General features: G+C 41.1%; 1 protein-coding gene across 4 annotated transcripts in view; it reads right to left on the bottom strand.

The window, feature by feature from the left end:
• LOC121339980 (synaptotagmin binding cytoplasmic RNA interacting protein) overlaps positions 1–18,375 on the bottom strand; it is a 25,992-nt gene extending 7,617 nt beyond the window's left edge. For 3 of the 4 annotated variants that reach the window (XM_041412275.1, XM_041412276.1, XM_041412277.1), the window contains exons 1-10: positions 18,214–18,346; positions 16,751–16,910; positions 15,761–15,879; positions 15,481–15,588; positions 13,594–13,707; positions 13,332–13,508; positions 8,211–8,346; positions 7,309–7,514; positions 2,157–2,306; positions 679–800 (exon numbers count right to left, since the gene is read on the bottom strand). In XM_041412275.1, coding sequence (XP_041268209.1) covers positions 679–800; positions 2,157–2,306; positions 7,309–7,514; positions 8,211–8,346; positions 13,332–13,508; positions 13,594–13,707; positions 15,481–15,588; positions 15,761–15,879; positions 16,751–16,898 — 1,280 coding nt within the window. In that variant the 5' untranslated portion in view covers positions 16,899–16,910; positions 18,214–18,346. Of the gene's footprint in view, positions 1–678; positions 801–2,156; positions 2,307–7,308; positions 7,515–8,210; positions 8,347–13,331; positions 13,509–13,593; positions 13,708–15,480; positions 15,589–15,760; positions 15,880–16,750; positions 16,911–18,213 lie in introns of all 4 variants that reach the window. The other variant, XM_041412278.1, reaches the window with a different exon arrangement.
• Between the last annotated feature and the right edge of the window lie 8,026 nt (positions 18,376–26,401).

Genomic DNA, 26,401 nt, shown 5'->3' with positions numbered 1-26,401 from the left:
TCCTGCAACCTCACTATTCCATCTTCTTGGATGCTGCACAACAGCACTTCCAAGTTATTTTTGGAAGTAAAGTGGGGGAGGGAATCTGGTTAAGAAAGCAGGAAGATACCCAGGAAGAAAAACACATGAGAACATTAAGTAGAACACACCAGCAAGAAACTGCCATTTTTTGTTGTTGTTGTTTTTAACCATGCTCAGCATTTACTAGTGCAAGATCTCTATCAGTATGAGTTCATAAGCTTCATGGGCAGGTGTGTCTTCTGGAAGCAAGAATGAAAGGAAGGTCCTAATATTCTGTGGGTACTTTACTAAAGAGGGGATGCTGTATCAGTATTACTAAGCCTGCCGAGAGAAACATAATGCTAAGTTCATCCATGTGACATCACTGCAGCAGTGCAGGGAAATTCAGAATAAAAAATGGGAAGTATGTACGTTTCATGACCTTCAGATAGTTCCTCCAGTGCTCTCACACTCAATAAGCAGAGCAAGACAGTACCTAAATTATCACTAAACACCACTAATAGATTTTTTTATGCAAACATAAATGAATCCAACATCTTTTAGAGAAGCCTGTATAAACTACAGTATATCTAACAGAATACCCAGATGTTCTAATTTGACAGGATTGTATGTGTCTTTCAGAAGTAATACAACATAACTACATGCATTTACACTTACATCTGATTTTTAGCCGCTTGTCTCTGAGCTTTCCGTTCTTTCCTTTTTTGATCTGGTGGCTTAGCAAAAACAATTTCAATGTTTTCTCCCTCTAAATCTTTGCCATTCATTTCTTCCATTGCCTGAAGGAATTAACCAGACTTTAAATATACTTCCAAGCACATCTGAAGTTATTAATTTTTCTCTACCTTTTAGAGTATGCATTTTTAAATTTGTTATCCACAGCTAAAATAACAATATAAAGCTAAAAAAAAATTTAGACAATCAGACAGCATAGTATTATGGGTTGCAGTTATGCATTTCTTCTGAACTTGGCTCTCAAACCCAGGACTTCATGTATCAGTTTAAAAATCTTCCCCTCAAAACTGAAAACAGGCTTCAATCTTTGCAAGCTGTTACAGTTAATGAAGTGGCAGAACTGTCCTCTGAAACTGCACATTTTGTAATCCATGAATAAATTCCTAATGTCAGCACACATGCAAACAGCAGAGCTCAGTATATTCTGCTATTCCTTTATTTTACTTGCAATACTTATCGCTTTCTTTTTCAACCAGAAGCCAAAAATTAAAGACTCATTCTGATCACAAGGAAAAAACAAACCAACCACAAAAAAATCCCAGCTCCTCCTCAGATCCACACCACCACCTCACAACAACCCTCTCCTCAAAAAAAAACCAAAAAAAAACCAAAACCAAAACAAACAGCAAACAATCAACTCCTCCCCTACCCTCCCTGCCATGTACAATTCCCACGGGCCACAGTTATTACTACAAGTTAATTTTGAGTAGAGGAATCCTAAAGTCTCTACCGCTTTTAAGGACTACATAGCTAAGCCCTGACAGGATATATATCTTACTAAGACTCTTCCCATCATCTTCCTAAGCATCTGCTTTAAGACATATGGATATGTAAGAAAAACTGAATCCCCCTGTATCCTGTATCCACCCACAGAACATAAAAAACATGGATACACTACAGGCAGGAGAGGAATTACACTTTCCCTTCCTTAACAACACATGAAATCAAGACTGGGCTAGCAAAATCCAGGAATGACAATTACTAAATTGTCCAGCACCCCTCATTAAAAAAAAAAAAAAAAAAAAAAAAGTGTTTATTCCTGGAAAAATAAATAAAAAACATTACCTAAGTTTTTATCACCTGCCCTAGAGAAACTGATTTAGATTTCTACCAATAATTTGGTGAGAAGAGTCATTCAACTTCTGGCACTTGAGTTTCAAATTGTAACAACATTATTATCTTAAAAGCTTATCTGCAGAATTACTTAGTGCAGGTGCAATTAAGATCCACTTTTCAAGCTAGAATTGCATCATCCTAGGAGACACCCAGAGAGGACAAAGTTATCAGTGACAGTGTGTTACCATTTCTCCAGACAAAGCTTTTTCTCAAATTAGAAGAAGCATACAGCTTCTAACAACACTACTTACATCAGACACACAGTTACAGTCCTCTTCACTTACCTTTACAGCACCATCCCGTTCATCAAAATGAATGAAAGCATAGTCTTTTAGCTTCTTCACTCGTTCTAGCTTTCCAAATTGACTGAAGGCCTTTTCTAGAATCTCCTCTGTTACAGTATTGGCAAGATTGCGTACAAACAAAACTTTTACCTAAGGGGGATTAAAAAAAAAAAAAAAAAGGACTTAGGAGTATGATCTAATTTCAAAACACTAAATGAAGCTTTGCAAGTTACTGCTATTGGCAGCACTGAAGAAACACCATTACATTTTCTGTACAGCATTTTATATACAAAGGAATATGTACACACAGTCACACAGCATGAGTTAGCTCCAAAATTCCCTGACAGAAATATTTAAACTGTTATCAAACATGATTATATAAGTATTAGTATCCTGAAAGTTAATCCAATTTGTGTTAGTGTTTAAAAAGATCCTACCAGCTGTTATCTTCAACCCAGAACACTATCAAACTTGAGAGAAGGTAACCAGAATTGGTTACATACAAAACAATTAACTTATCAAAATATTTAATTGTTTAGACAGGCTTTAGCTCAGCTATTTGCAGAACAGTCATCACTGTAATATCTAGGTCAGAGGTGACAGGCCTGCAGCTTTCAAGCTGCTTAACTTGTGGTTCCCATGCTATAGCTACACCAAACACCTAATGTCAGGACTGTGCTTGCCTGAGGGGCACTCAGTGACCTGAAGCCGCTGCTGAAAGACAGAACCGCAGACAGAGGGGGATTCTAAGGCTGACATTGGCCAGTTACCCTTCAGCTTTCTCAAGTCAAACTGTGATGTTCCCTTGAGGAAGAGTCACCCCCAAATAACTGTGGCAGTTTATTCCCTCCCCTGGCTCACCACAGCATGCAGTATGACTCTTAAGCTACACAAAAACTTTTAGCTTCTAAAATCAGAAAGGCAAGTAATCATCCAACTCCTGACGGCCTGACATGGATTAAATCATCAATATAAATTTTCATCAATCACCAACTGCACAAGATAAAGGAAAATCTAGAGCAGTCTGACAAAAGCTTAAAATAAACCCTTACTTAACATAGCAGACAACATATACTGGAAAGCAGTAATCACCTGTTAGTGACCTGACAGTATTGAAAAATTCATCTTTGTGTCCATGCTGAGGCTGGTCTTAATGACTAGACATGAGCATGTTTACATCATGCCACCCATGTGCTCTCACAATTTAAAAGGCTCTTCCAACTTGTCGAGAAGATTCCTTCCCATGCTGGCACCACACACCTCCTATTGCCAAGGAATGCTCAGTCTTACCTGCCTACAATGGAGCTGCCAATCAGCTGCAAGACCTGTAACTTCTGCTTACATCCTCTCTGCTCCTACTGGTTTCAAATTAGCTGAGGACATCAAATGACACTGCACATGGCAGCACTGACTCCTGACCCTGAATGTCAACACAAGTAACACAAGGTGTGAAAGGACCAAGGAAAGCATGCTTTGATTTCTGAAGCAGAGCTGTACTCTACTCCCACCACATAAAGGAATCCAATAAACCCAGACACCCTTTTTGGAGGAACTGCTATGTAACTAAGTTACAAAAAGAACCAGGTCAGACTACCATACATCTGACTCACTCACTAGCTGAACTAGGATAGGATGCAGATTTGGAAGATGGGATACTACAGACCATAAATCAAAACCAGTGTATAAACTCTAGACTTTGGAAATAGTTACTCCAGCTGACTCTCAGGAGATCATAAAAGTCATAGCAAACTCCACAAGGAAAGCTGTTTCCTATTATGTATTAAGCTTCTCCTACATGTCTTGATGGTAAGAGCAAACTTTATTTATTGTAACACATACATAACAACCATTTTTAGTAAAATATCCCAACTGCTACCTTAACCTTATCCCATGGAAATTAATTACAGGAAGTCCTGTGATGTAATCAATGGGTTTGAAAGCTACTAACTTTTAAACTTTTAAAATGTTCCATATTCTTGTTCTTTAGAAAAGGATGAAAACTAGAACCTCACAAGGAACTCTAAGTAGCCTAATAAATCCATGATGGCTGACATAATTAAAAACTAGACAGAATAATCACAATATTTTAAAAGATGCACTAATATAGATTTTTTAAAGAAATAAAAACAACTTAGAAATAAAGAATAAAGAAATAAAAACAAAAAAGAAATAAAAAAAAAATTTAAATTTTCCCAGTGTAGACAAATCCATTAATCTCTAACAGCTGAATTTTTAACACCTTTGCTCATGCTACAGATTAGAAGTGTAACTGAATGAGTCAAAGATGATGTAAAAGCTATTAGGCAGGTTAAAGCATAGGGTGAGAGAAGATGAACCCATTTTTACTTCACTTAAGCCAGCTAAAAAGGGAGAGAAGTGGAAAAAAAAGGAAGTCTTCTTCATTAAAGCTCACACATTATTACACCAAGAATCCAGAGATACTTGCAACAAGCAATATACCGAGCACCACCGTTTTGTTTTCAAGGCAGAACTCACATTTGAAAAACTGTTTAAGATTAGACTATCCCAAAACCTCTGGTATCTGCTCCTTTTCCTCCTCTTACCTACAGCACAAACACTTCAGGCCACATTCTCCAAGGGATACTAGCCCTGTCTCTTGTTCTCTAATCTGCCAGACAGCCACAAGCATAAGACTTTATTTAGCTGCTTAACCTGCCACTCGAGAACGTCCTCTGCAGCCTCAGCCATCCTACAGAAATCAAGTAAAACATTAATATATTTAGCTAGACTACAGGTAAGAGGCAACAAAATGACACTTAGGAGAAATTAAACTATCTATACAGCTGTTTGTGAAGTTGGAAAAAAGTTCACTTTGGACCAGAAGTCAATACCTTAATCAATTATACTCTGATCTGTTAGTACAAGTACTTATCTCCTGTAGCATCTAGCTTGAGAATCTAGCTTCATCTCTCATCATGCCCAAGGTACTTTGTATTGAAGGTAACAGTCCATTTAAATGATAATATTTACCCATACAGTACTCTCCACAACATTTTACCAGAAGGACAAAGGAAAAAAGACTTGAGTAGACATTTCAGAAATTTAAATTAGTAAGTGTCCATATATGGATGAAACGACATGCCGCTTCTGAAAGATTTAGAACACTGTTCACCTTCTGGCTACATATGTGAATTTGTCCTCCTTATAGCTTGCTCTTATAGACTTGCTTTTCTAGCAGTCTCGACAAGAAAACTTATGACCAGATGATTATTCTAATACAAATAACCTACTTATCCTAGTCAGTGTCCTCCAGAGCCTGCTACCACAGCAATGTGCAAGACGACATGGCTCAATAGCTTTCCCTTGGCTCTGGACTAACAGTAGTCAGAAGCACTGACAGCCAATCTGCAGCTCACATCCAGGAGATTACCGACTGCAGCAGCAGCTCTGCTGCTCCTTCTCTTAGAAGAAAGATACCAAGAACAGAAAATAAACTTTACACTTAGAGAAGGGCCAGATACAGTCAGCTTCTGCACAGGTACAGCAGGTGGCCAAGAAAGACTGGAGTAAAGACGTCCCTTGTTGCAAGAATAAAATAAAGGACACAGCCAGTGAGGAAGGTCAGATGCCAATTATCATCTCAGTTTCTGTCTTCAGACACAACTCAGATGTTCTCTACTTTTTCAGTATTATTCATAGAGCCTCACTTTTCCATACGTCTTCAACCCAAACTTCACATCCTATCTTTGCCATGTGGCACCAGATGTATTCAAGGCGATTTTATCCATGTTTTCTACATTTCTTTCCTTTATTTTCAGTTTCTTCTCTTTTCATGTCCCATTTCAAATACAAAACAATAGAAGGTATTAACACATTCAAAAAACTGTACAGTAAATGGAGTAAACCACAATCAAGTTTTAATTTCTTTAGCTTTTCACTCTGCACATCTGCAAACTTACTTAGGAGAGGTGCTTGATTATGTCCCCTAACATTTCCTTTCCATCTATTTTTTTATATCAGCAGAAATTGCTGCTTATTTATTTTAACAGTTTGGTGGACTAGGTCTCTTCTCTTTTGAGCCAAGAAACTAAACATACAGGCTGCCATATTTAAGAAGTGCCACCTTCCACAAATTTGACCTGCAAGACTCTTTCCCTGCTGACAGTCTATCATGCTGGGCAAGAAAAATAAAGTCTACAGACAAGATAGTCTAAAAGCTTCTGTAATACCTGTATTACAAAAGCAGCTTTTTCCCTAAAATGAGCCCCCACCCCAACCCTTTTCCCTTATGGCTCACCAAAGAGGAGATCCCAGCCAAGCTATCTTACTAGGTCCATCAAAGTAGGACTCCAGCAAGTGACGTGTCTCAGATGAGAGTAAAAGCACAGACGAAAAGCAAGCAAAGAGAAAGAGATAAGGATATGGGCTAGCTAAGAGTTTCCATTAAACAACTCAGCTACACAACACAACTGAAAAAGACAGGGTCGGGCAATATCCGATGGGCAAAAAAAAAATCAGGTCGTTTGTTTCTGGCAAGATACCAGGCACACATATATAAAACAACTGCTACAATGTACTTCAAAATGTTAACAGTCCAGACTTCAGCTTCACCTTAATATTCAAAATCCAAAATATTGCCAGTCTAGGTATTAAAAGGAATTAACTCCCCCAAATTAAAAGTTAACTACTGGGCTCCAAACACAAGCTAATTACTGAACTTCTCAGAAGTAACTGCTAATAGCAACTGTGAAGACACATTTGTGTACATTTCGACACTGCCACGTTCTTTCTAATGCTGAAGTGATACAGTTCCAGGTTTAAAAAGAATTAAGGCTGTCATGTGAGGATATCTCTATTTCTGTCCTTCCAAATACTAGGGTACAAAACCATTTTAACTCTAGAAGTCACCACCATTACTTCCAGGTAAAAAATTAACTACATCATCATATATGTCATTTTGGCAAGAATTACATTCACTATTCAGCAGTGGGAACACAAAATAATATAAGCCCATATAAAGTTTTTAAATCCACATAGTTTCTGAGGTATACTCATTTCTTATCATCACACCTACAACATCTCTGTCAAGAAGGCTGAAAAGATGTTATTTAATTTTAGGCTAATTCCAGGAAATACCTAATTTGGAACAGAGCACTTTAAATGTACTATGGTCCCCTTACGGCTTTATTACCTTTGCCATGACTTCAGGATCTGGGTCTTCTATAGGGTCAGCCCATTCCACTGTAACAACATTCCCCCAGACTTTCACTTTGCCACTCATTAGCCTACGTCTGGCCTGAGCAGCGGTTTTGTGATCTTCATATTCAAGAAAGCAGAAACCCCGGTTCTTTTTCTTGTCATCAGGCTGATGATACAATATAACATCTGTAAGACCCTCTGAAATGAAACAAAATATTGATTTGTTATGCTTTCAATCCACTGATTTGCATTATAAAGCATGGGTTGTCTTTGTAGCTAGGGAAGAATACTCTTTCTCTAACTGAATGGAGAATTGGGGCAGCCAAAAGTTTTGCTTTGTCAATTCTTCTCTTAAACCCCTAAGTTACAACACTTATCAGTGTGTGTTTTCTCCATAATGTCTAAACAACAAGAGATAGAAGTTGGATGACTTCAATACCTAAAAAGTTTATTGCTCCAGAGAACCTGAAGTCTTTGAAGAGAATTCAAATGTTTTCAAAAACACATTCTTACAATTTAAGAATTATAAAGCACAGAACCAGTTACATTCTTCGGCTTGCTTCAGTTTTGCCTTGAGAAGTTTTAAAACATCCATTAGTATGGAAATTATTAAACTTTTAATTCAAATTTATTTGAACAGATTTTTAAACATTATACACTTAATCAACAGGTACTGCTTAGAACCACCCATCCAGTCTAATTACAAATACCTCAGGCCTCAGCAAAGCAACAGCTTTTTAAAAACCTAAACAAACCCCAGCATATAATACTGAGGGGTAAAGGCTGAGTGCGCTCGGTTTGTTTTCTTGATCATTCAACTATAAGCTAAAAGACAGCTCATCACTGACCACGTATGACACTTCCCAGCTCTGTAAAACCTAGTCACTGACTCACCTGTTACTTTGCTGAATTCTTCAACAATTTGCTCCTTGGTTTTACTCTTAGGAATAGAGCCAACAAAAAGCCTATTATTGGCAACAGAGATGCATACACCAATGTGTTTTCCAGACCGAATTTCATGGTTGTTGTACTGCAACAAAAAATTATTGAACAATCATCAATTACAAATAATTTTCACCTCTGCAACAGCAGCATACCAAACATTTAACTTTGGAAAACTCAGAATTGAGTGATACATTAAATTTTTGCAGCTTAACGCATTTTTACAATGCATATTTAACTACTCTGAAGTATACACATTTTCTAAAGTATCTCCACAATTTCAGCCGACAATTATTCCTCCTTCCTTGTTCAAGTCTCTCAACACTTTTTTCTTTAGAAACTTTTTCACACAGAACCATGCAAGTCATCCAGGTCAAGGCTTCTTCCTTCACAACCATGCAGAAAAAAAAAATGCAAGTTCCTCTATAGGCTGTAGCTATAAATTCTTGATTTGTGTGTAACACAAGACACGAGTTGCAATTAAAGTCAAATTCCCTTCTGAAGCTCCACAGTTAACAAAAGAGAGTTGTGATCAGGTCTTCTCCACAAAATGTTCAAGAGCAACTGCCAAATACTTTCCAAAGCATAAACATTACACATGTAAAGACAGTCAACAGCAAGAAAAACTTTCTCATGACTTGAAATCCTAAGACTTCTGTAAAAATGCTTCTCCCATAACATCTGGAAGATACCCAGAACAAGTCAGCAGTTTAAGGGGGGAAAAAAAAGTATTACTTTTAACAGTAGACATCTGTTAAGAAAACATCAAAAAATGCCTTTAATTGAGATGCACAGACATGCATCATCCAAATAAGCAGCAGGGAGGACAACTGCTGGTATATCAACCCACTTCTAGCTGGAAGCCCTGCAACAGACAGGTCTTCTGCTAAGAAAATTAATTTTGTGGTCAACATCTTATTGCCAAGTAGCAGGACAGATTTTTAAAATTTCATCTAGCTATTTATTCTATGATTTACTTTGTACTTCATGGTAAATCTTACTACATAAGCTAGCTATCCTCCACCCCATCATGCTTTTCATGCAATAAAATCTGGTGGAAGAGGTTTCTTTTAATTTATCTTGGGCAAACAAAAACTCCACTACTGAAAATTTTCTAAGCTAGGTAACTGCACCAAAAGTGAGCCAAAAGGGGAACTGTACATGTGAAAAGGATGCAGAGTGACATCTTCACAATGAATTATGTCTTAAAACATAGCAGGAGACAACAAAGGACTTTATCTCCATATCTGTTGTCCATGTGGCAAAGGAATAGTTGCTTTTTAAGTAGGAAATTGAAAGGCTGCACATATATTATCTTCACTAATAAACATACACATTAATGAAGAGACAGATTATAGTAGCTAAAAAAGGAGTCTTCTAAGAAACACCTTTAAAGAAGCTGACAATTTATTGGTCTAAGAAAGTGATTCTTCACTAACTGAACTGTACACTAGGAAACATTTCCTTGCATTAGGAATTTTTTTTTTTACTGAGAGGGTACTCAAACACTGAAACAGGCTTCCTAGAGAGGTGGTCAATGCCCCAAAGCTGTCACAGTCTAAGAGAGGCATCTGGACAATGCCCTTGATGACCAAGATGACAGCAACAGAAAAAAATTTCGGTCAGCCATGAAATGGTCAGGCAGATAGACTAGATGATCGTTGCAGGTCCCTTTCAAACTAAATACTCTATTCTATGTGGATAATATAAAGTCTTATCCAACTATTCCTGCTAAAGTGTTAAAACCAAAGTTTGGCTACACATCTAATCTAATCTAAAGTAAGAGTCACTCATACAACTCAGTATGCTGTATGAGAGTAAATTTAACCAAGTAAAATTAATATTTTCTACCATTTTGCAGTTCCACTGATAGTTTCTAGTAGTTTTTTCATCCTCCAATGTATTAATCACTATTTTTCATTGCATGTTTCCCTCTACACAGAGAAAACAGTCTTCAGTTAGTGTTCTTGACCGGCAAGTTGGTAATTTTTAGGCAAATACATTGCATACCATCTGCAAACTCCGATTAGCCATAAAAAGGTTCAGATCATGATCTGGGTGAAGTGCCAAAACAGTCAGGCTACCAAAGTAGCTATGTCAGCATACTGCTTCCCCCTCCTGTCACCATGGAATCTGTGTCTGAAGTCAGTAGCAGAAATTGCCACCCTCTAGACAATGTAATAGTTTTGGTTTTTTCTGACTTGGGTAAGAACTTACTCACTAACAAGTCAAAATATGCAGGTCTGTCCTGTCACTTTACTAACCTAAATTTTCACTACCAATTTTAGTTTACTAGGAGCAAATGACAAGCTGTACATCCATGCATAGTTGGCAAACTGCTTAACTCACCTGTACTTCCATTCTGATCAAGCTTACACCTGTTTTAGTCAAAAATATACTGAATGCTTCAATAGTTTTCAGTATGTTTGCCTACAAGCTTCACCTCAAAAGTTTTTATTCTGTACATATCTACAGTGACTTTATTCACACAGAAAAACTTAACTCTAGCAACATTTTATGAAATAGGAAGGAGAACTGAACATGTGTGCAAAAGAACACAACCAGAATTGCAATTCTTAAACAGTATAAAGTAAACATGTTAACGGGAAAAAGTGACTGAGATAAAAAAAAAGTCATACTTTGACAGTGAATGCTTGTGTGAACATCTGAGATGCCACCTTTACTTAACTACCAAATGGTTAACCACACTGAATTAAATACTAGTCTCAAAAACAGGAGACAATTCCCCAAATTGTGTTTAAAATAGTTCTGGCTGTGCTTAAGACAAAAATGGAGTGATACTATGGCCTGATACTGAGAAGAATTACAGATATGAAGAGTAATTAATTATAAGTGGCTTAAAAATGCATATGCATAAACAAAATCAAGACTTCAACCTTTTAAACTGCAAGACTTCTTCTTGTCAACAAATATAGTCAACATTTTAGTGTATCCAGAAGTTTTAGATCAGTTTTACATTAAGTTGACCTACAGACTGTGGAAGATACATACAGCAGACACACAAATATTAACTGTATGCAAAATATGCTACATCAACTCCAAGAGCCTGAAGACAGGTAATTCTACTGTAGTTTGGTATTGACAAAAACACAGCTGTCTCTTATTACTCAAAAGCCTATAGGCAATGCAGAGACTTTTAATCTCATTTTTTCTATATTGTCCTGAAGGAAAAAAAAGGCCTCTTGTAAAAAGATGGGAAATAACAGAAGAACCATTATCGGAAGTCCAGAAAGCTGGGAAGTTGCATACACCTGAGAAGACTGTAGGCAGTATCAAAAACAACACCACCTGTTAAAATACAAGGTTATGAAAATGGCTAGGATCAAGTGTTCAGTGTTTTGAAGAGGTCTTTCAGCAGTCTCTCCCATGCATGTGTAACTACAAGCATGTGTAATACTACATGCATGTGTAATACAAGCTATAGACTTACAATTTTCAGCTGAACTCAACAGCCACAATTTGCTAATACGCCTGCAAACCACTTACAGATAACTTGGGAAACTTATATACCAAACTAGCCGGTCAACTATGGTTGAAATCACTCCAAAAAAACCTGAAACATATCACAGAATCCAATTTAAGACTAACTACTTTCTATAGGTTTAGCATGAGAGTTGAAAGACTGCTCCATCAACTGCAACACTTCTCAGCTATTACCTTCAGCGGCTATTTAACTCACAAGCAGAACACAGTGTGCTTTTTTCCTGCATATCAAAGATCAGACATAAAGGGACATGAAGTATCTCCTTCCCTCGTATCCTTTAGTGGAAAACTAAGGTTAGGATCTGATGTTACTTTTCTGGAAACATGACTTGAACGACTTTCCAGGGCATGTTGCCTTTAAGCAAAATCCAGCTTAATGAAGAAAAATTGGGTTTTTTTCATTTATTAGGTGCCTCTGAGAACTTATGTGATTTGATTCACTGTTCCACTAAGTTTTGAGAGTTAACTGCTAAGAGTTCACACACACTCTGAACAGCTAAGTTGACAATGAAAAGCACAAAGAGAACACAGTTATCCCCAGTATATCTAACTTCACGCTGGAACAACCAACTGTTCTTATTTAAACAGCTAATCGGCGTATACCACATTGGTTTTGTACTTCCACTTTTGCAGATATGTCTGTGCTTTCTCAAAACAAATTTCCATTTTCAGCTTGATTTGTCTCCACCAGCTGACTTAGATGTCAATAGGGTACCTCAGTTTAAGCTATACCTCATTACAAACCAAGGTTTTTAGCTAACCCTACTACAGCAATACAGTATCGGTCACTGCAGAATGCGTATGGTTAGCACTCACAAGTCGTACCACACACTAATCTTGGCCGTATCAGTGGAGCAGTAACCAGCTCAAAAAATTCAAATTTAACTTAGCCAGGAAAATAAAGGCGCTGTGCAAGGATCAGGGTAGTGTTTCTCTCCACCCTCTTCTTTAGTGATGGGTACTTTATGCATAAAACCTGAGAAGCTTATTAGGAGTATACCATATCAAACTATTTCCTACCTCTGTGTAAAACAGAGGGAATGCTCCTTAGACTTGGCAGGATTTATGATGTTTTCCTGTCAGCTGCAGCAAACAGAACAGACCTTCAATGCTCAAGAGACATTTTTTCCCCATGTGAAGTATCTTATAAAATTCTGTGACTTTGAAGCACTTTTCCAGCACGGGCCCCCTGCTGGTGCAGAAACACATCAGGAGTCAGAGACACCCTGACCAGCACTGCCCTTGTACCACAGCAACTCAAACACCACTGCCCTCCAGAACTCACACAGATGCAGACAGCTCAGAAGTTACCACTGCTAATACAACTTTGGTTAATAATAAAGGCTCATCTAACTGGACCAAAGAGCAGCCCATCAGCTTTTTTCTCCTCTGTCCCTAATGCAGTCAGAAAATCTTCATATGCAATGAGGAAATAAATTTAACACCTAGTGGAAATTATGAACTAATCTAACAATAACAGTTTCACCTTAAGCACTAGCACCAAGAGGACAACTGCTTCTGAGCCAGAGTGCACTTCATCAAAAAAGAAAAAAATCCAAGAAAACTTACCAGTTTAACAGCTTCCTGAGCTGCTTCTTTAGTACAAAAAGTGACAAAAGCATATCCTCTGTTTAGACCAGTTAGTGGATCCATCATTAAGCGCAGATCCCATATAGGTCCGGCTTTCTCAAATAATGGAACAAGTTCATCTTCAAACAAATCTCTCGGAATCTTGCCCACAAATATCTACAACAGACATACAAAGCACTGTTTATAAAAAGTATTTCCAATGAGTAAGTCTACATCTGCATAAACATCTTCTCCTTCTTACCTCTGTACCAACAGAAGGTTGCTGTCCTGAATATACAGACTCTGGAGGAGGTCCACCATACTTCCTCTGTCCAGTAGTCACATCAAGAGTGTAGCCAGTTCTCTCCAACAGTGCCTTCAAGTAAAAAAACTTAGAATTTTAAAATCACATATGAACTGAGCAAGTTTAGCTGCACTTCAGTCACAGACAGACACTCTTCTAATTCCTTTTAAACTGTACTGCTTTGAAGCTCCTACAAACAAATCTACTGCTGGTACTTCAACAAGAAACTTGCAAAACAATTAACAGAACTATTAGGTAAAGAAACGCTGCTAGAAAATTAGAGATTCACATCCAGTTTTCCCAATTCCTTAATTTTCATTAAAAAAAAAAAAGCCAAGTAATATAATAGTAACAGAGCTTCCCTTTAATTAGGAAGATCTTAGTCTGAGCCACTTCTTGTTTTGGCATGTCCAATCCTGCAGACGTTTATGCAGAAGAGTTCCCTGCACTTAATGAGATTACTCATAAGTGTGAAGGTAAAGAACACATGTTTAAGTGCTTACACCCCTGGAACACTGTACAGACTGCTTCAGGTACCCAACCACCAAAGTGGTAGCACTACTTCCTTTCTCTTATCATCCCCCCTTCCAAATCCTTGTGGGCTTTAACAGGATCCCAGGACAACTAACCCTCACTAGAACCACTGCATGTAGTTATAGATACAGTCAGATATAGTTACAGGCATAATACCAACTTAAAATGTTAGCTGACATTCAGTATGCAAACACATGAGAAACTCCTCTGAAATTAAGTATTTCATAATAATTTTGTATAAAGACAAATCAACTCCACATACAAAGAAACTCCATATTAAACAAATCAAATTATAGTCAAGAGTTAGTAATTTTACAGCTACAAAATTGCAGTTATTTTAAATGCTAGAGCCATCAGCAGTAAAACCCACTTGAAGTTATTAACCAAGTCCTCATAATATTGTTTTATGTGGAAGTGACAAAAATTGTACCAGGTTTTTTTTTTTAATTTATAATTAATGGCATCTCAGCCTCAAAGTCAAGAGAAAAAAAGATCTTCTAATTTTACAGGGTACACAGTTATTTGTAACAATCATTTTATACTATATACATGAAGTGTCAAAGAAGAAAGGTTCTTTGGGGTTTTTTTACGACATCACCTAAGCATGCTTAGATGGTTTTCCTTCCCTTAGCTTTGGTAAAGTTGCTAATCACAGTATTTTAAAATAAATCATTATATGCCTGACTCTTGAGAAAGGAGTCTCTTGCTAGCAGCAGACATGGTCAAAAAAAAAAATTTACCCATTAAGACAGTTTGGGGTACAGCTTATGAGCAGAGTGTTTATGTCATAAGAAATGGGCTAAATCCTAAATCCATTACAATCTGTTTTTTCAGACACGTGGTATCTCCTCCCTATTGTGGAGTGCTCTAAATCTGAACTAAGGGGGCGGAGTGGAAACAACAACAAAAAAACCCAGAACACAAAAAACAATCAGCAGTAGCTGAACTTATGCATTTTGAACTTGAGTAACTATGCTGACAAGTATGCACAAACTTTTTACTGCGAAGTAGAGCAGCTGTCTCAGTAAGACAACAGACATAGAGCAATAAGACAAAAGACACAGAGCAATTGTGAAACCTTTTTCGCTTTATGTTCAGCTCCAGCAATACATTAACTTTCTACTTGAAAAGGAAGAAGTGCAAGACAAAATTCCAAGTGACAGCTTTCAACAATGACAAATATGACAAATAATCTGTAATAATCTTTTTTTAAAAAAAAGCACAGTTCCAAAACAACCAACATAACTATCACAACAACTCGGAAAAACAAACAAAAGGTAGACCTCATGATTTTAATTTTTACTGACATACCTTAATTTTTGCCTCATCTGGTCCTTTGCTAGAATCTGCCACCTTGGTCCCCTGTTTTTCCCTCTGCCTGTATGTCTTCATGACTCCACATAAAAAGGCACTTTTGTTCTGCAAAAGATACAATCTTCAGTTCTGAAAACATGACAATCCAGAATCTCCTTTTCCCTTGAACTAACAGTGTTCACATATCACACATGGATCACTGAAGAGACTCAGACCTCTTCCCAGACAATTAACAGTTTATCCCTCAACAATTATACTGTAAATTGCTAAATGTTACCTGAACATGTGAGAGATCACTGTCTTTAAACTGCTGAAGCACTGCCAGTGCACCTTCTTCATTGAATTCCTTTAAAGCTTCAATAGCTCTTTCATCTAGATCACTATGTGCAACTAGGCCTAGAGAAAAGAAAAAAAAATTACTAATTATATTTGGTCAGTAATCTTTGTAAAACCTAATGCAGCATCTCTAACACGTTTCAGTGACCTCTAAATCAATTACTGATTAAAGTAAGTTACTATGCATAAAAAACCATTTAGTTCCTTTGAAGTTAAACATTTAAGGATATGTAATCCTTTAATTAAAACCAGAAAGAGATAGGACTCAGAGTAAAAGTTACTACATTTATGTGTCCATTTGACTTTTGTGAAACCCAGATGTTACATGGGCCAAGTTTAATTTCAATACCCCGAATCTGAAATCACAGGAGTCTATCAAAACCTACCAAAGCCTGACTTAGCTTGCCTTGTACCTTGGTGCACTTTTAGAAGACTATAAATACAAATAAACTGCAGCACTAAAAATGGCCAGCATGCTCCACAAATCAAGCTTAAAATATGCTGGCTATTACCACATCTGAAAAAACCAACACCATAACTTCTGCATCCATGAGCCCAAACACCACGTCAGGAAGTATCACTTACACAAAAAGATGCATACCAAGGCTTTAGTTTCTTACTGTTACCTACAATTACCGCAAAAAACGCACCAAGAGCACATCACCTGCTCCTCCTAAAAATCATCTGTTGCCTATTCCAGCTGTTGCTCTGGTCCCCTGCATACTTCTTCCCACCCGTCAGCCCAAGTAGCCTGGGACTTTCCTCTGAAAGATACTACAATAAATTGAAATACTGAGTCTAAAACATCCAGATTTTGGTAAGACTGCAGTTCCCATACTTTTGGAAACCACAAAAAGTTGCTATTTTAGCCCAAAGACAGCAGAATCCAATGAACTATTGTACGTGTAGTTTTGCAAGTCTTAGATCTTACCTGCAACGTAAATTTCATCTAGTTTTTCAGCAACTTTCTGTGGTAAACCAGCATCAAGCAATGTCTGGAAATGCTCAGAATGGGTAACTGCAGCAGAAGTATCCATGGGCTCTTCAGTACCATTCCCATTAACATGTTCAGTAGCCATGTTTCCAGATATCTGTTCAAATGCAATAAGCATCAAAATTAAGCTAGATATATCTTCAGGTAGAACAATTCAAGTGACAATACACGCAATAGACTACCCTATTCTTTGAAAGTCACAGGAAAAAATATAAAAAAATAGCAGATCACCGCCCTGACACTTTTTTTTTTTTTTTTTAGCTTTGCAAGGCGCAGGAAATTCCTCACAAGAAGCACTAACACAAAGGAAAGCCCTAACACCACTGCCTGGGGGGGGGTGCGGTAGCTTTCACTGCAGATTTTACACAACCCAGACAGACACTGACTCACCTCCCCTCTCTCTATCACACTCCGTAAGACACTCTGAACAAGTTAGAAATGGAGCAAAAAGGCAAGAGCGGGGGTGGCAGGACAAGCGGACCTGCCACATGCACCGCGATACCGTCACTGACACTCGCTGCCGCCTCCACCGCCCGCTGTAAACTCGCTGTCCCTCGGCTCACGCCGCCTCTCCAGGCCCCGGGCGCGGCCGGGATCCCTTCCCGCCTCCACTTCGGTGCCGGCCGGGCAAGCGAGAGGAACAAAGCGCTCTTCCCAGCCCGCACCCACCCACGGCGGCGGCGGCCATGAGCCCGATGGAAACACGTGCTCCGCGCGTTCAGATGTCCTACAACTTCCTCCAGTGACCGACTTCCCCCCCTCCCCGCAACACTCCCGCGGGAGGAGCGGCTCCCCCCCGCCCGGAGCCCCGGCCATTCCCCACCTCTCACCCTATTCCCCCCGGAGAGAGGGTTGCAACACCCCGGGCCCGATTTCACCACCCGGCCCGGAGCTCGCGGAGCCTCCCGGCCCCGCCGCCGCCTCCCGGTCACACTCTTGTCCGGAACAATGCAAGGCCCCGTTTCCCAGCCAGGAAACACCGCTGCCCATCGCCCACCGCCTCCCGACGTGACCGGGGCCACGCCAAACCCGGGCGGCCCCGCTCCCCGCGCACACGCCGGGCACCGAGGCCGCGGTTCGTCCCCTGCCCCTTACGGGCAATGAATGGAGCGGCGGGGCCGGCGGGACAATAAGGCGGGAGCCACGCGCCCCGCGCCGGCCCGGCTCGGGTGGTGCCTCGGCCGCCGCCGACACGCCGGGGCCGCGCACCGGCCCGGCCGCCCTCCACCCGCCCGACAGCGGCGGCCACGAAGGCAGCGCCAGCAGCTCCTCCACCCATCGCGCAGCGCCCCGGCCCCACAGCGCTGCAGGGCCCCAGCGTGCGCCTCCCGCCCTGCGCCGCCTCAGCCCGCTCTGCCACCCGGCCCGCTTCCACCCCGCCAGCGCCCGGCCGCCCTGACCTGTGTGTGTCTGCGGGGTGAGAACCGCCGTGTGCGAAGGGTCTCTCGGGGCGCGGGTCGCGGCTCGGCGTGCTGAGGCGCTGCCCCCGTTCCGCGCTCCCGCGGCGGTGTGTCCGGGCAGTGCTGCTGCTGGAGCTGGCGTAAAATGGCGGCCGCTCGAGCGCTCACAGGAGGAGGAGGAGGAGGAGGAGGCGCCGCGCGCGCTGGCGCAGCCCCAAAACCCGGGGTCTCCCAGGCAGCTCCGCAAGGGTTATATCGCCGGGCCCCGCCCGCGCGCGCGCGCCCGCCCGTCCTCCCCTCCGTTCGCCCCACGCGCGCGCTCTCCGCCCTCCATGCGGAGCGGCGCGCGCCGCTCCCTGGCTGTGTTCCTCCCTCCTTCCCGCGTGAAGCGCTGCCGAGGGGCGGCGGCGGGACGAGCCCCGCGCGCGGACCGCGCGCTCCCCGGCGCCGCCCGCCTGCACCTGTGCGGGCTCGGCGCTAGCGGAGCGGCCGCGGCCGGAGCGGGATTGGGCGAGCGGCCGTTCCCACGGCGCGCAGGTGGCACAAAAGGGGGGAGAACGGCGGCGGCCGCAGGAGGGGGGGCCTGGGGAGAAAGTCCCGGCCCGCCGCGGGGAGGGGACGGAGGAGACAAAGCCACGCAGACAAAGGGAGGGGAGAGCCACGCTTTGTGTGGCTGCCGGCCAGGCGAGCCCGGCGGCGCTCGGCGTTCCCGCACTGGAGACGGGAGGCGCCTCACCCCTGCCCAGAGGGGCGCCCCGCGCTCAGCACCGGCCCCTCGGACTGCCCGCCCCGCCAGACCTCCGGGCGGAGGCAGAGTCCGGCCGGGGGAACGGGAGTTTCCCTCAGGCGCTGCGCGGCGTGGCGGCGTCGACCGGGGCCCCGGGGCGGGGGTCGGCGGAGGGAAGGCGCTGAAAGCAGCACGGGCTGGGGCGCCGCGCAGCTCCAGCGCCGGAATTCCGCAGAACGGGCCCAGGAACGGGGCCTTTGCCCCGCAGCCACGCTTGGAGCGCGCCCTCGGTGGTGATTTAACTTTCTCCTGATGGCCCCAGTGGAATGCGGGTCTGCCTGCACAGCGCTGTCAGAGGCGCGTTCCGTGCTGGAGCGTGCACTTCAGAATGCCAGTTCTGAGCACGTCTCGCTTGCACACCCCCCACGAGAAACTTGGAAACCGACCTTCTGATCTCTGCCAGAGTTGTATGTCCAGATAAAGACAGCAAAACGGAGGCAGGAAGGCACATACAGTATTACTCACTTCCCCAGAGGCAGCTCAGCCACAAGTTGAGCAGTGCCTGCTACCCCTGAGCCCGGCCGAATACTTCCAGCATATCTCCAGTACTTTAAAAACACTTGAACCTGTGCAGTGGAGCAAGCACAGACAATTACAGGGTTAGTTCAGTGTCAACAAATGCTCACATGCTGGCGTGTAAGTATGTGAAACATACAGCTGGTATTCAGTGATACAAGGAAAAAAAAAAAAGAACTCTTCAAGTATTTGATGCAATAAGATTTCAGTAAAAGCTGGACCATTCAGATTTGTCTGGAATAGCAACAAATACAAGGCAGATAGACGCTATCAAATAGTCCGGCTAATTTTTAATTCAAAAATTTTGATGAAATGTAATTTTTATTCTGATTTTGCCCAACCTTTACAAAAATGAAACCTCCTGAAAAAAATTAGTAAAACAAAAGGTAACTTTTCTAGTGGAAACCTGAGTGGTATTTTTAAAAATATCCTTTATAAAAATACATATTCTTTTTTCCTTTCAAAAGTTAATAACTTTTTCCAAGAACATAGCTGTCAGCCGGGCAGTGAAAGTAATATTCTCAAAAACAACCCTGGGAGCATATTTTCACATTTCCAATTTTTCCACTTTTGGAGGATTTGCACCAAAGCATGTTGTTTTCAGATGTTTACAGAAGGTGTTTCAGTGTTTATAGTACAGATGTGGTCCAGAATATTACCTAAATTTCATAAATGCGTTTGTTCTCTGGAACTAATGAAAATAGTGAAAAATCACAGAACCATTAGGAAGGGACTTCTGGAGATTATCCAGTCCAACTCCCCTGCTGGGAGTTGGATCTCCTAGAGCAGGAGATACAGGAACATGTCCAAGTGGGTTTGGAATTCTCCAGTGAGGGAGATCCACAACCTCCCTGGGGAGCCTGTTCCAGTGCTCTGCCACCCTCAGCATAAAGAAATTCTTCATGTTGAGGTGGAACTTCTTGGGTTTCATTATAATTCTCAACCAGTCAATCTAACTGTAGCTGGCAAACTCTTTGAAAGTACCTCCTGCTTTAAGGCCCATTTTTAGAGGAAAACTCTTTTATGCATTTAACTTTTTCCTCCATAAAATGGAAGCAAAACCAACGAAAAGGCTAGGATTAATGCAGTGAACAAATCTGCACCATTATTTAAAATCACAACTGACCCAGAGTTGCAGTCATTTGGTCCTTTGAAATTTTACATAGAAAGCAGGAAGCACAGAGTCTGACACACAATTCCTCCGAATATAGCTCTACTATTAGCCCTAATACGAAAACTAAAAGTGGCATGCCCAGGAAAACCCTGATATTAGCTCAACTGGGTAGAGCATCAGGGCTTAATCCCTGCATGGGCTATTCACTTAAGAGTTGGACTCAGTGATCCTTATGGGTCCCTTCCAACTCAGAATATTCTGTAATTCTGTGAAAACGTCCATGAAACCAGTGGGAGTATTTCATTTTAATCATGTAAAACATTGATTGAAAAAATACCCTTGCCAAGAACACTTGCAGGTACTTACCTGGTGACTTAGATTTACATGAGGAGCTTCCCTGCACATGCCTGGAAGTTTGACAGTTCTCACCATAATGAAAGTTGTATTGATTTGTAAATTTTCCTGGTATATGAAAACCCTGCCTGCTTCTGTTCCAGTTATAGCCACTGCAGAACCACACAGCTGGACTTCTGTTCCTCCCAGCACATCCATGTAAAACCAGTGATTACAACAAGACCAACTACAGAGTAGCACAGATAAACCAGCAAAAAATAAATTTAATTTAACAAATCGACTAAGATACTATTTTTTTGCTTTGGAGCTACTTATATACAGTTAAACAATCATATCCTAAACAAAGAACAAAAAATCTAGGAAATAGGAATCTTCCCTTCAGTTTCTATGACACCTAACCTTTCCAAAGTGTGTACTTATTAGAAATTTAGGCTTGTCTGTAGAATTCACTGTACTTGAACTATGAAATGCACCCAGCTACAGCCCTAGGGGGTGGATCACTCTGGTCATGTAGCAAATGTCATCACTCAAAATAACAAAACAAGCCCCTTGTGCTGTGCCTGGCACAGCAGAATTCTGAAATTAATGAGCCACTCTTGGGGTTTCTCAGCAGTGTGCTTTTCAAGCCATTCCCTGCCCTTAGCCTGGTTGGTAAGGCTGCCAAGTTAATATATCTGTATGTTTTAAAGATACTTCAGGAAAGGATTGCTGTCTGTATTTTATCCAATGTAGTGCACAGCTGGCTAGTGGCCTGTTTGCCCTGCGAGATCCTTGGTAAAATAAAGCTATTTGGGGAAATATCTGTTTAATTAAAAGTTTGTGCTATTTCTTCCTTTTATCATTCAAATTCTCTGTCTTAAAAGATAGGTTGCATTATAAAATGCAAGGCCTGTGTCTCTTAGGAGAAAAATGCAAGTCAGAAATTAATGAAAAAGGGATGAATCACATATGAAACTTCCTTCAGAAAAAATACTTTTCATATATGACTGTCTCAGTCTTTAATATGCAGATTTGAGAGTCCTTCCATTCTATAAAAAGTAGCTTACCATCTAAAATTGTCATATGATTTCAGCAAAGAAACTTTACTAACATAGCTAATGGTAATATTTTCTTTTAACATTCTTTCCAGTTATATCCTTTGTGCATATACAAACTTTTTCAAATCTAAGCAGGGTAGTGCTTCTTAAAACCGAGGTTAGTCCCCCTTATATTTAAACTATTTCTAAAGTTCTAACTTTGATCCTGCTGATTCTTCAAACACTCCATTTCTTCTAAATAAGTCAGGAAAACAAAAGGAGCAAACAAAGCATTTGCAAATCCAGTATGATTCACAGCACCAGAGGCAATGGGCACAAACTGAAATACTCTGAAGATCAGGAAACACTTTTTCACTGCGAGAGCAACCACGTACTGGCACCAGTTGCCCAGGGAGGTTGTAGAATCTCCATCCTCCAAGGCATCCAAAACCTGTCTGGACATGGACCTGAGCATGTGGTGGGCCTGCTGGAGCAGACAGATTCTGTGATACAGTTCTTTACCCTGGATCCAGTTATATCCATGAATTGATGCTTCTTTCCCCTGCTCCCTGCCCCCAGTCAAAAACCTAAAGTAACTAAATTTTAACTAATTTTTAATTCTTCTATAGTTCTGCAAGATGGAAGAGGAGTCTGATCCTACAGACTTGACATGCTGCATTTCAAGGATTTGAGGTTGAAATTACCTGCATTCTGCTAAATATTTGCCCAGATAGTTGTAGGCAGAGAACAAGCCTGACAATGAGGAAGAATGAAGCTTTCCCAGGAATTTTTCTGCGGTTGAATTTAATGTATAGACTGAAGGTGTTAAGTTCTTCTCTCACTTTTGTTTTACGTCTGTGCTGTAGTAACACTGCCAGTGAAAGAAAGCTTATCGAACTGCTCATTTTTGTAAAGTATCTATAAGTCTTTTATTGCATTATCAGTCACTGGTTTTGCCTCTTCCCAGTCAACATCATCCCCAAACACACAGGTACATCCACCTCCAAAAAAAACACTCCAGAGCTGACTTTGTAAGAAAGAGGCACAAGAGAAGCAGCAGAAGGTAGTTTAGTTCACATTCTGTTAACACCCCTAGTTTTTTTCTAACTTAAATTAGAAGACTTTAACAGTTGTTTACCAGCTGAGGGTTCAGAGCAATCACTGTAGAATTCAATGTATTTGCAGTATGCTGTAGGCTAATGTGCAAGTATTGAAAGAGGACTGGAGGAGGAGAGCACTCTATTTTTGCATGCTCAGAAGACACTGAAGTCACTTCCACATGTATTGTGGAAATGCCAACTGAAAGCCATCCCAAACTGACTATTGTCACTCAGAAAATAGGCCCAGCCTTGCAACAAAGAACTACAAATGCCACATGTTTACTGGCAAAATAACACTACTAAGTTATTCAGAACCTATACCTTCAGTACAGACGAGACAGATGAGGAAAGCTAATGCAGGCCTACAAGTCAGAAGTGGCATGGGGAAAACCAGAGAATAACTGCTCACTCGTTCTTCCAGCAGAAGAGCCAGGAAGCATTAAATCAAACAGGCAGATAGCCAAACAAAAACCTGCTACTTTTACACACATGCAGCTAAAGCTGGGGGAATGCACTGGCACATGAAGCTGTAGGTATTTCCATAAACCCCCAAAATAACTAATTAATGCAAGAAACGCCCATCTAAAATTGATAAATGCAGAGATAGAGATATCACCCCAATTTAAATTTTGCAGCAGAAATTAGTGGATGAATTGTATAAACTGGGGGAGCATACCAGAATGTACACTGTTGTATCTATGCTTGCCCCAGCTTTGTATTTTTCTATTAGCCAATATCCACTACTGGAAACTGAATATTCTGCTCTTCAGTCTAACAATTGAAATACCTTGTCATTGCAGCAAGCAGAACATGCAATCATTAATCTGTTCCTTTCTTCCCAAATCCTTTCCACTTCCTGGAAAAGCATACAAAGCAAATGTTCCTCCAGATTCCCTCTAATCCTCTTTCCACTATAGACCTATAAATCACAAGCTTCCTATACAAGTTTATCAAGAGTGAGGAAACTATGGGAAAAGGCTTCCCAATCTAACAAAAAAATGCTTTACTATTGCTGTGGGTACAAGGGCGAGAGTTAGGACACAACTGCTGCCTTTTCTATTCCTGTTATCCTAAGCATCTGATGCTTTAAAGCTCTTAGTGGAATGCTACCATTAGGTCAGTGGCTGGCAAAGCTCCATGGAAAGAGGAGACAAGATATTCAGCAAAGAAGTGACAGGAGAGTTACCCTGTTTTCCTCAAATTAGCATGGAAAGGCTGGAGAAGGAAGTTTCCTCGGAGTCCTAGTGCTTTCTGCCATATGAGAAGGACTCATGCAAGAGAACTGCAGAGAGCATTCCTCATCAGCATCCACCTCCAAAACCTCTCCGAGTCATCTCAGGACAGCAGCGCTGTCCTGTCCACTTGCGCAGTGTGAGGTAGCCAAGTGCTGAAGCTGCAACTCACTGAATACAGCCACAAATGAAAGTGTCAATAGAGAACTTACTGCTGTATTTAGCCCTTCCTTCACCCCAGACACACATTCAGCCTGGCCCTTACATCCCTGCACCACCTAGCAGCCATAAGGATTCCTGTACTTGGCACCCTTGTAAAACCTAGCTGAAGGAAAGAGACCTTTGGGATCCACTTAACCCCATGTAAGTTACTTACTGCACTAAGCCCATCTCTGAAGGCAGACAGCATGTCACTGGGTCACAGAATGTTCTTCTCCAGCTCTGGGCACCTTTCCCAGGAGAGGAGAGCACAGCACACCACAGACACAATGGCCACGGCCATACAGGAGATGGGACAGGTCATGGGCTGTTCTCCAGCTGTAAGGCAAATACGGAGAGCACAGCTTGCATTCCCACAGCTAAGCTTTCACCCACCTTAACTTCTAAACCATGCCCAAATAGTAACTGCTCTCCAGGCTTTAGCTGTCAGACTACATTAACCCTTTATGGCATGGATAATCAGTAGCCAGAATTTGGGCTTATGTCCCAGGCCTTTTTAGTTGGCTAGTAATTCCATGGCTGATTACTCAGGAAAGTGTCTGATGCAGTAGTTGCAATACACAGCTTTCAGGTCAAGTGTTCCAGGCTACTTAACATGTAACCAAAGAACCTAAAAATCCTTTCAAGGATGGGTGAGCCCAAATAACCTTGTGTCTTCAAGGTCCTTGTAAGAATAGAACATGCTCACACTCACACACATTTATAACCCTTGCCAGGTGCAAGGCAGAAGTGACTACCAAAATGCAGCATTCCTGCAGATCCCAAGAGTAGACAATACAACCTCTTGTGTACAAGTGATTTTTTATTTTATTGCTTAAGGATACCTGGAGAATGCTGCCCTATGGGAATTCTCATTTACAGCACAAACATCAGACCAGAGCACAGGGATGAAGAACTCTGACCCTATCAGTACCTCAGGCTGGGCTTGCTGCTTTTCAATAACCTTCTTTTGGAAGAACTACTCTCTACTTCTACATGGGCCTTGAGTGATACTAGAATTAGATCTTAACCTAAAACAGAGCTTCAGCATATGTGCATAACTTTTCCCTTTCCAGCTTGTGCTGCCTTAACCAGCAATATCTTCATAGTTTTGCACAGGGCAGTGCAGGCAACATAACCTGTGCTCAAACCTGAACAAATTTGTAATTTAATATGGTACACTAATGCAGCTGTATTCTGCCGCTAGAAGCACAGTTTTCGATCTTTAGAGAAGCAAAGTTTTCATTTTTCACAGCAACTGGTAACTAGAAAAAATAAATTGCTATTCTGTGATCTGCAGGGTACAGATAAAGAACATTACGCTTTTAATCTGCCTTTAAAAAATTTCAGTTACTTTTGATCCTGTAAAAAACATAAAAGGTTGTTTTTTTCTTTTTTAAAGTTTAGATCTTAAAATAGCAATAAGTAAGAACATTTACAGGAAAGTTTCGTTTTGAAAACTTAAATGTATTAGGGTCAATAAAAAAAAATTCAGTTTATGACTGGGTAAATACCTGGCTAATACATCTGTGAACTTGTTTATTGACACCACATTTAAATTAACCAAAACACTTCTAATAGCTCTTGTGTTTTCCAACCGTAATTATGTACCAATGGAGAGCAGTGTTTGGAGGCACGTACTGAGCAGCAAGAGGAGACAATGCAACTGTGTGAGAATATGCATTTTTACTGCCAATACATCAATTCTTAGTTACAGCAGAATCAATAAAGACAGCTGAGTGAGCATGTCCATAAAAAAAAAACAGTTAAAATCACTGATGACAGTTAACTGCAGAAGTTTCTAAATTCTTTCATACCCTTCCAGGTCAGGCATTTGTAGATTTTACTGCCACATCCATATCTTATGTGTT

This window comes from Onychostruthus taczanowskii, unplaced genomic scaffold (assembly GCF_017590055.1).
Source record: "Onychostruthus taczanowskii isolate IOZ18803 unplaced genomic scaffold, ASM1759005v1 scaffold39, whole genome shotgun sequence".
Lineage (NCBI taxonomy): Eukaryota > Metazoa > Chordata > Aves > Passeriformes > Passeridae > Onychostruthus > Onychostruthus taczanowskii.
Note: the sequence above shows the minus strand (reverse complement) of the source record. Positions and strands in the feature narration are given on the sequence as shown.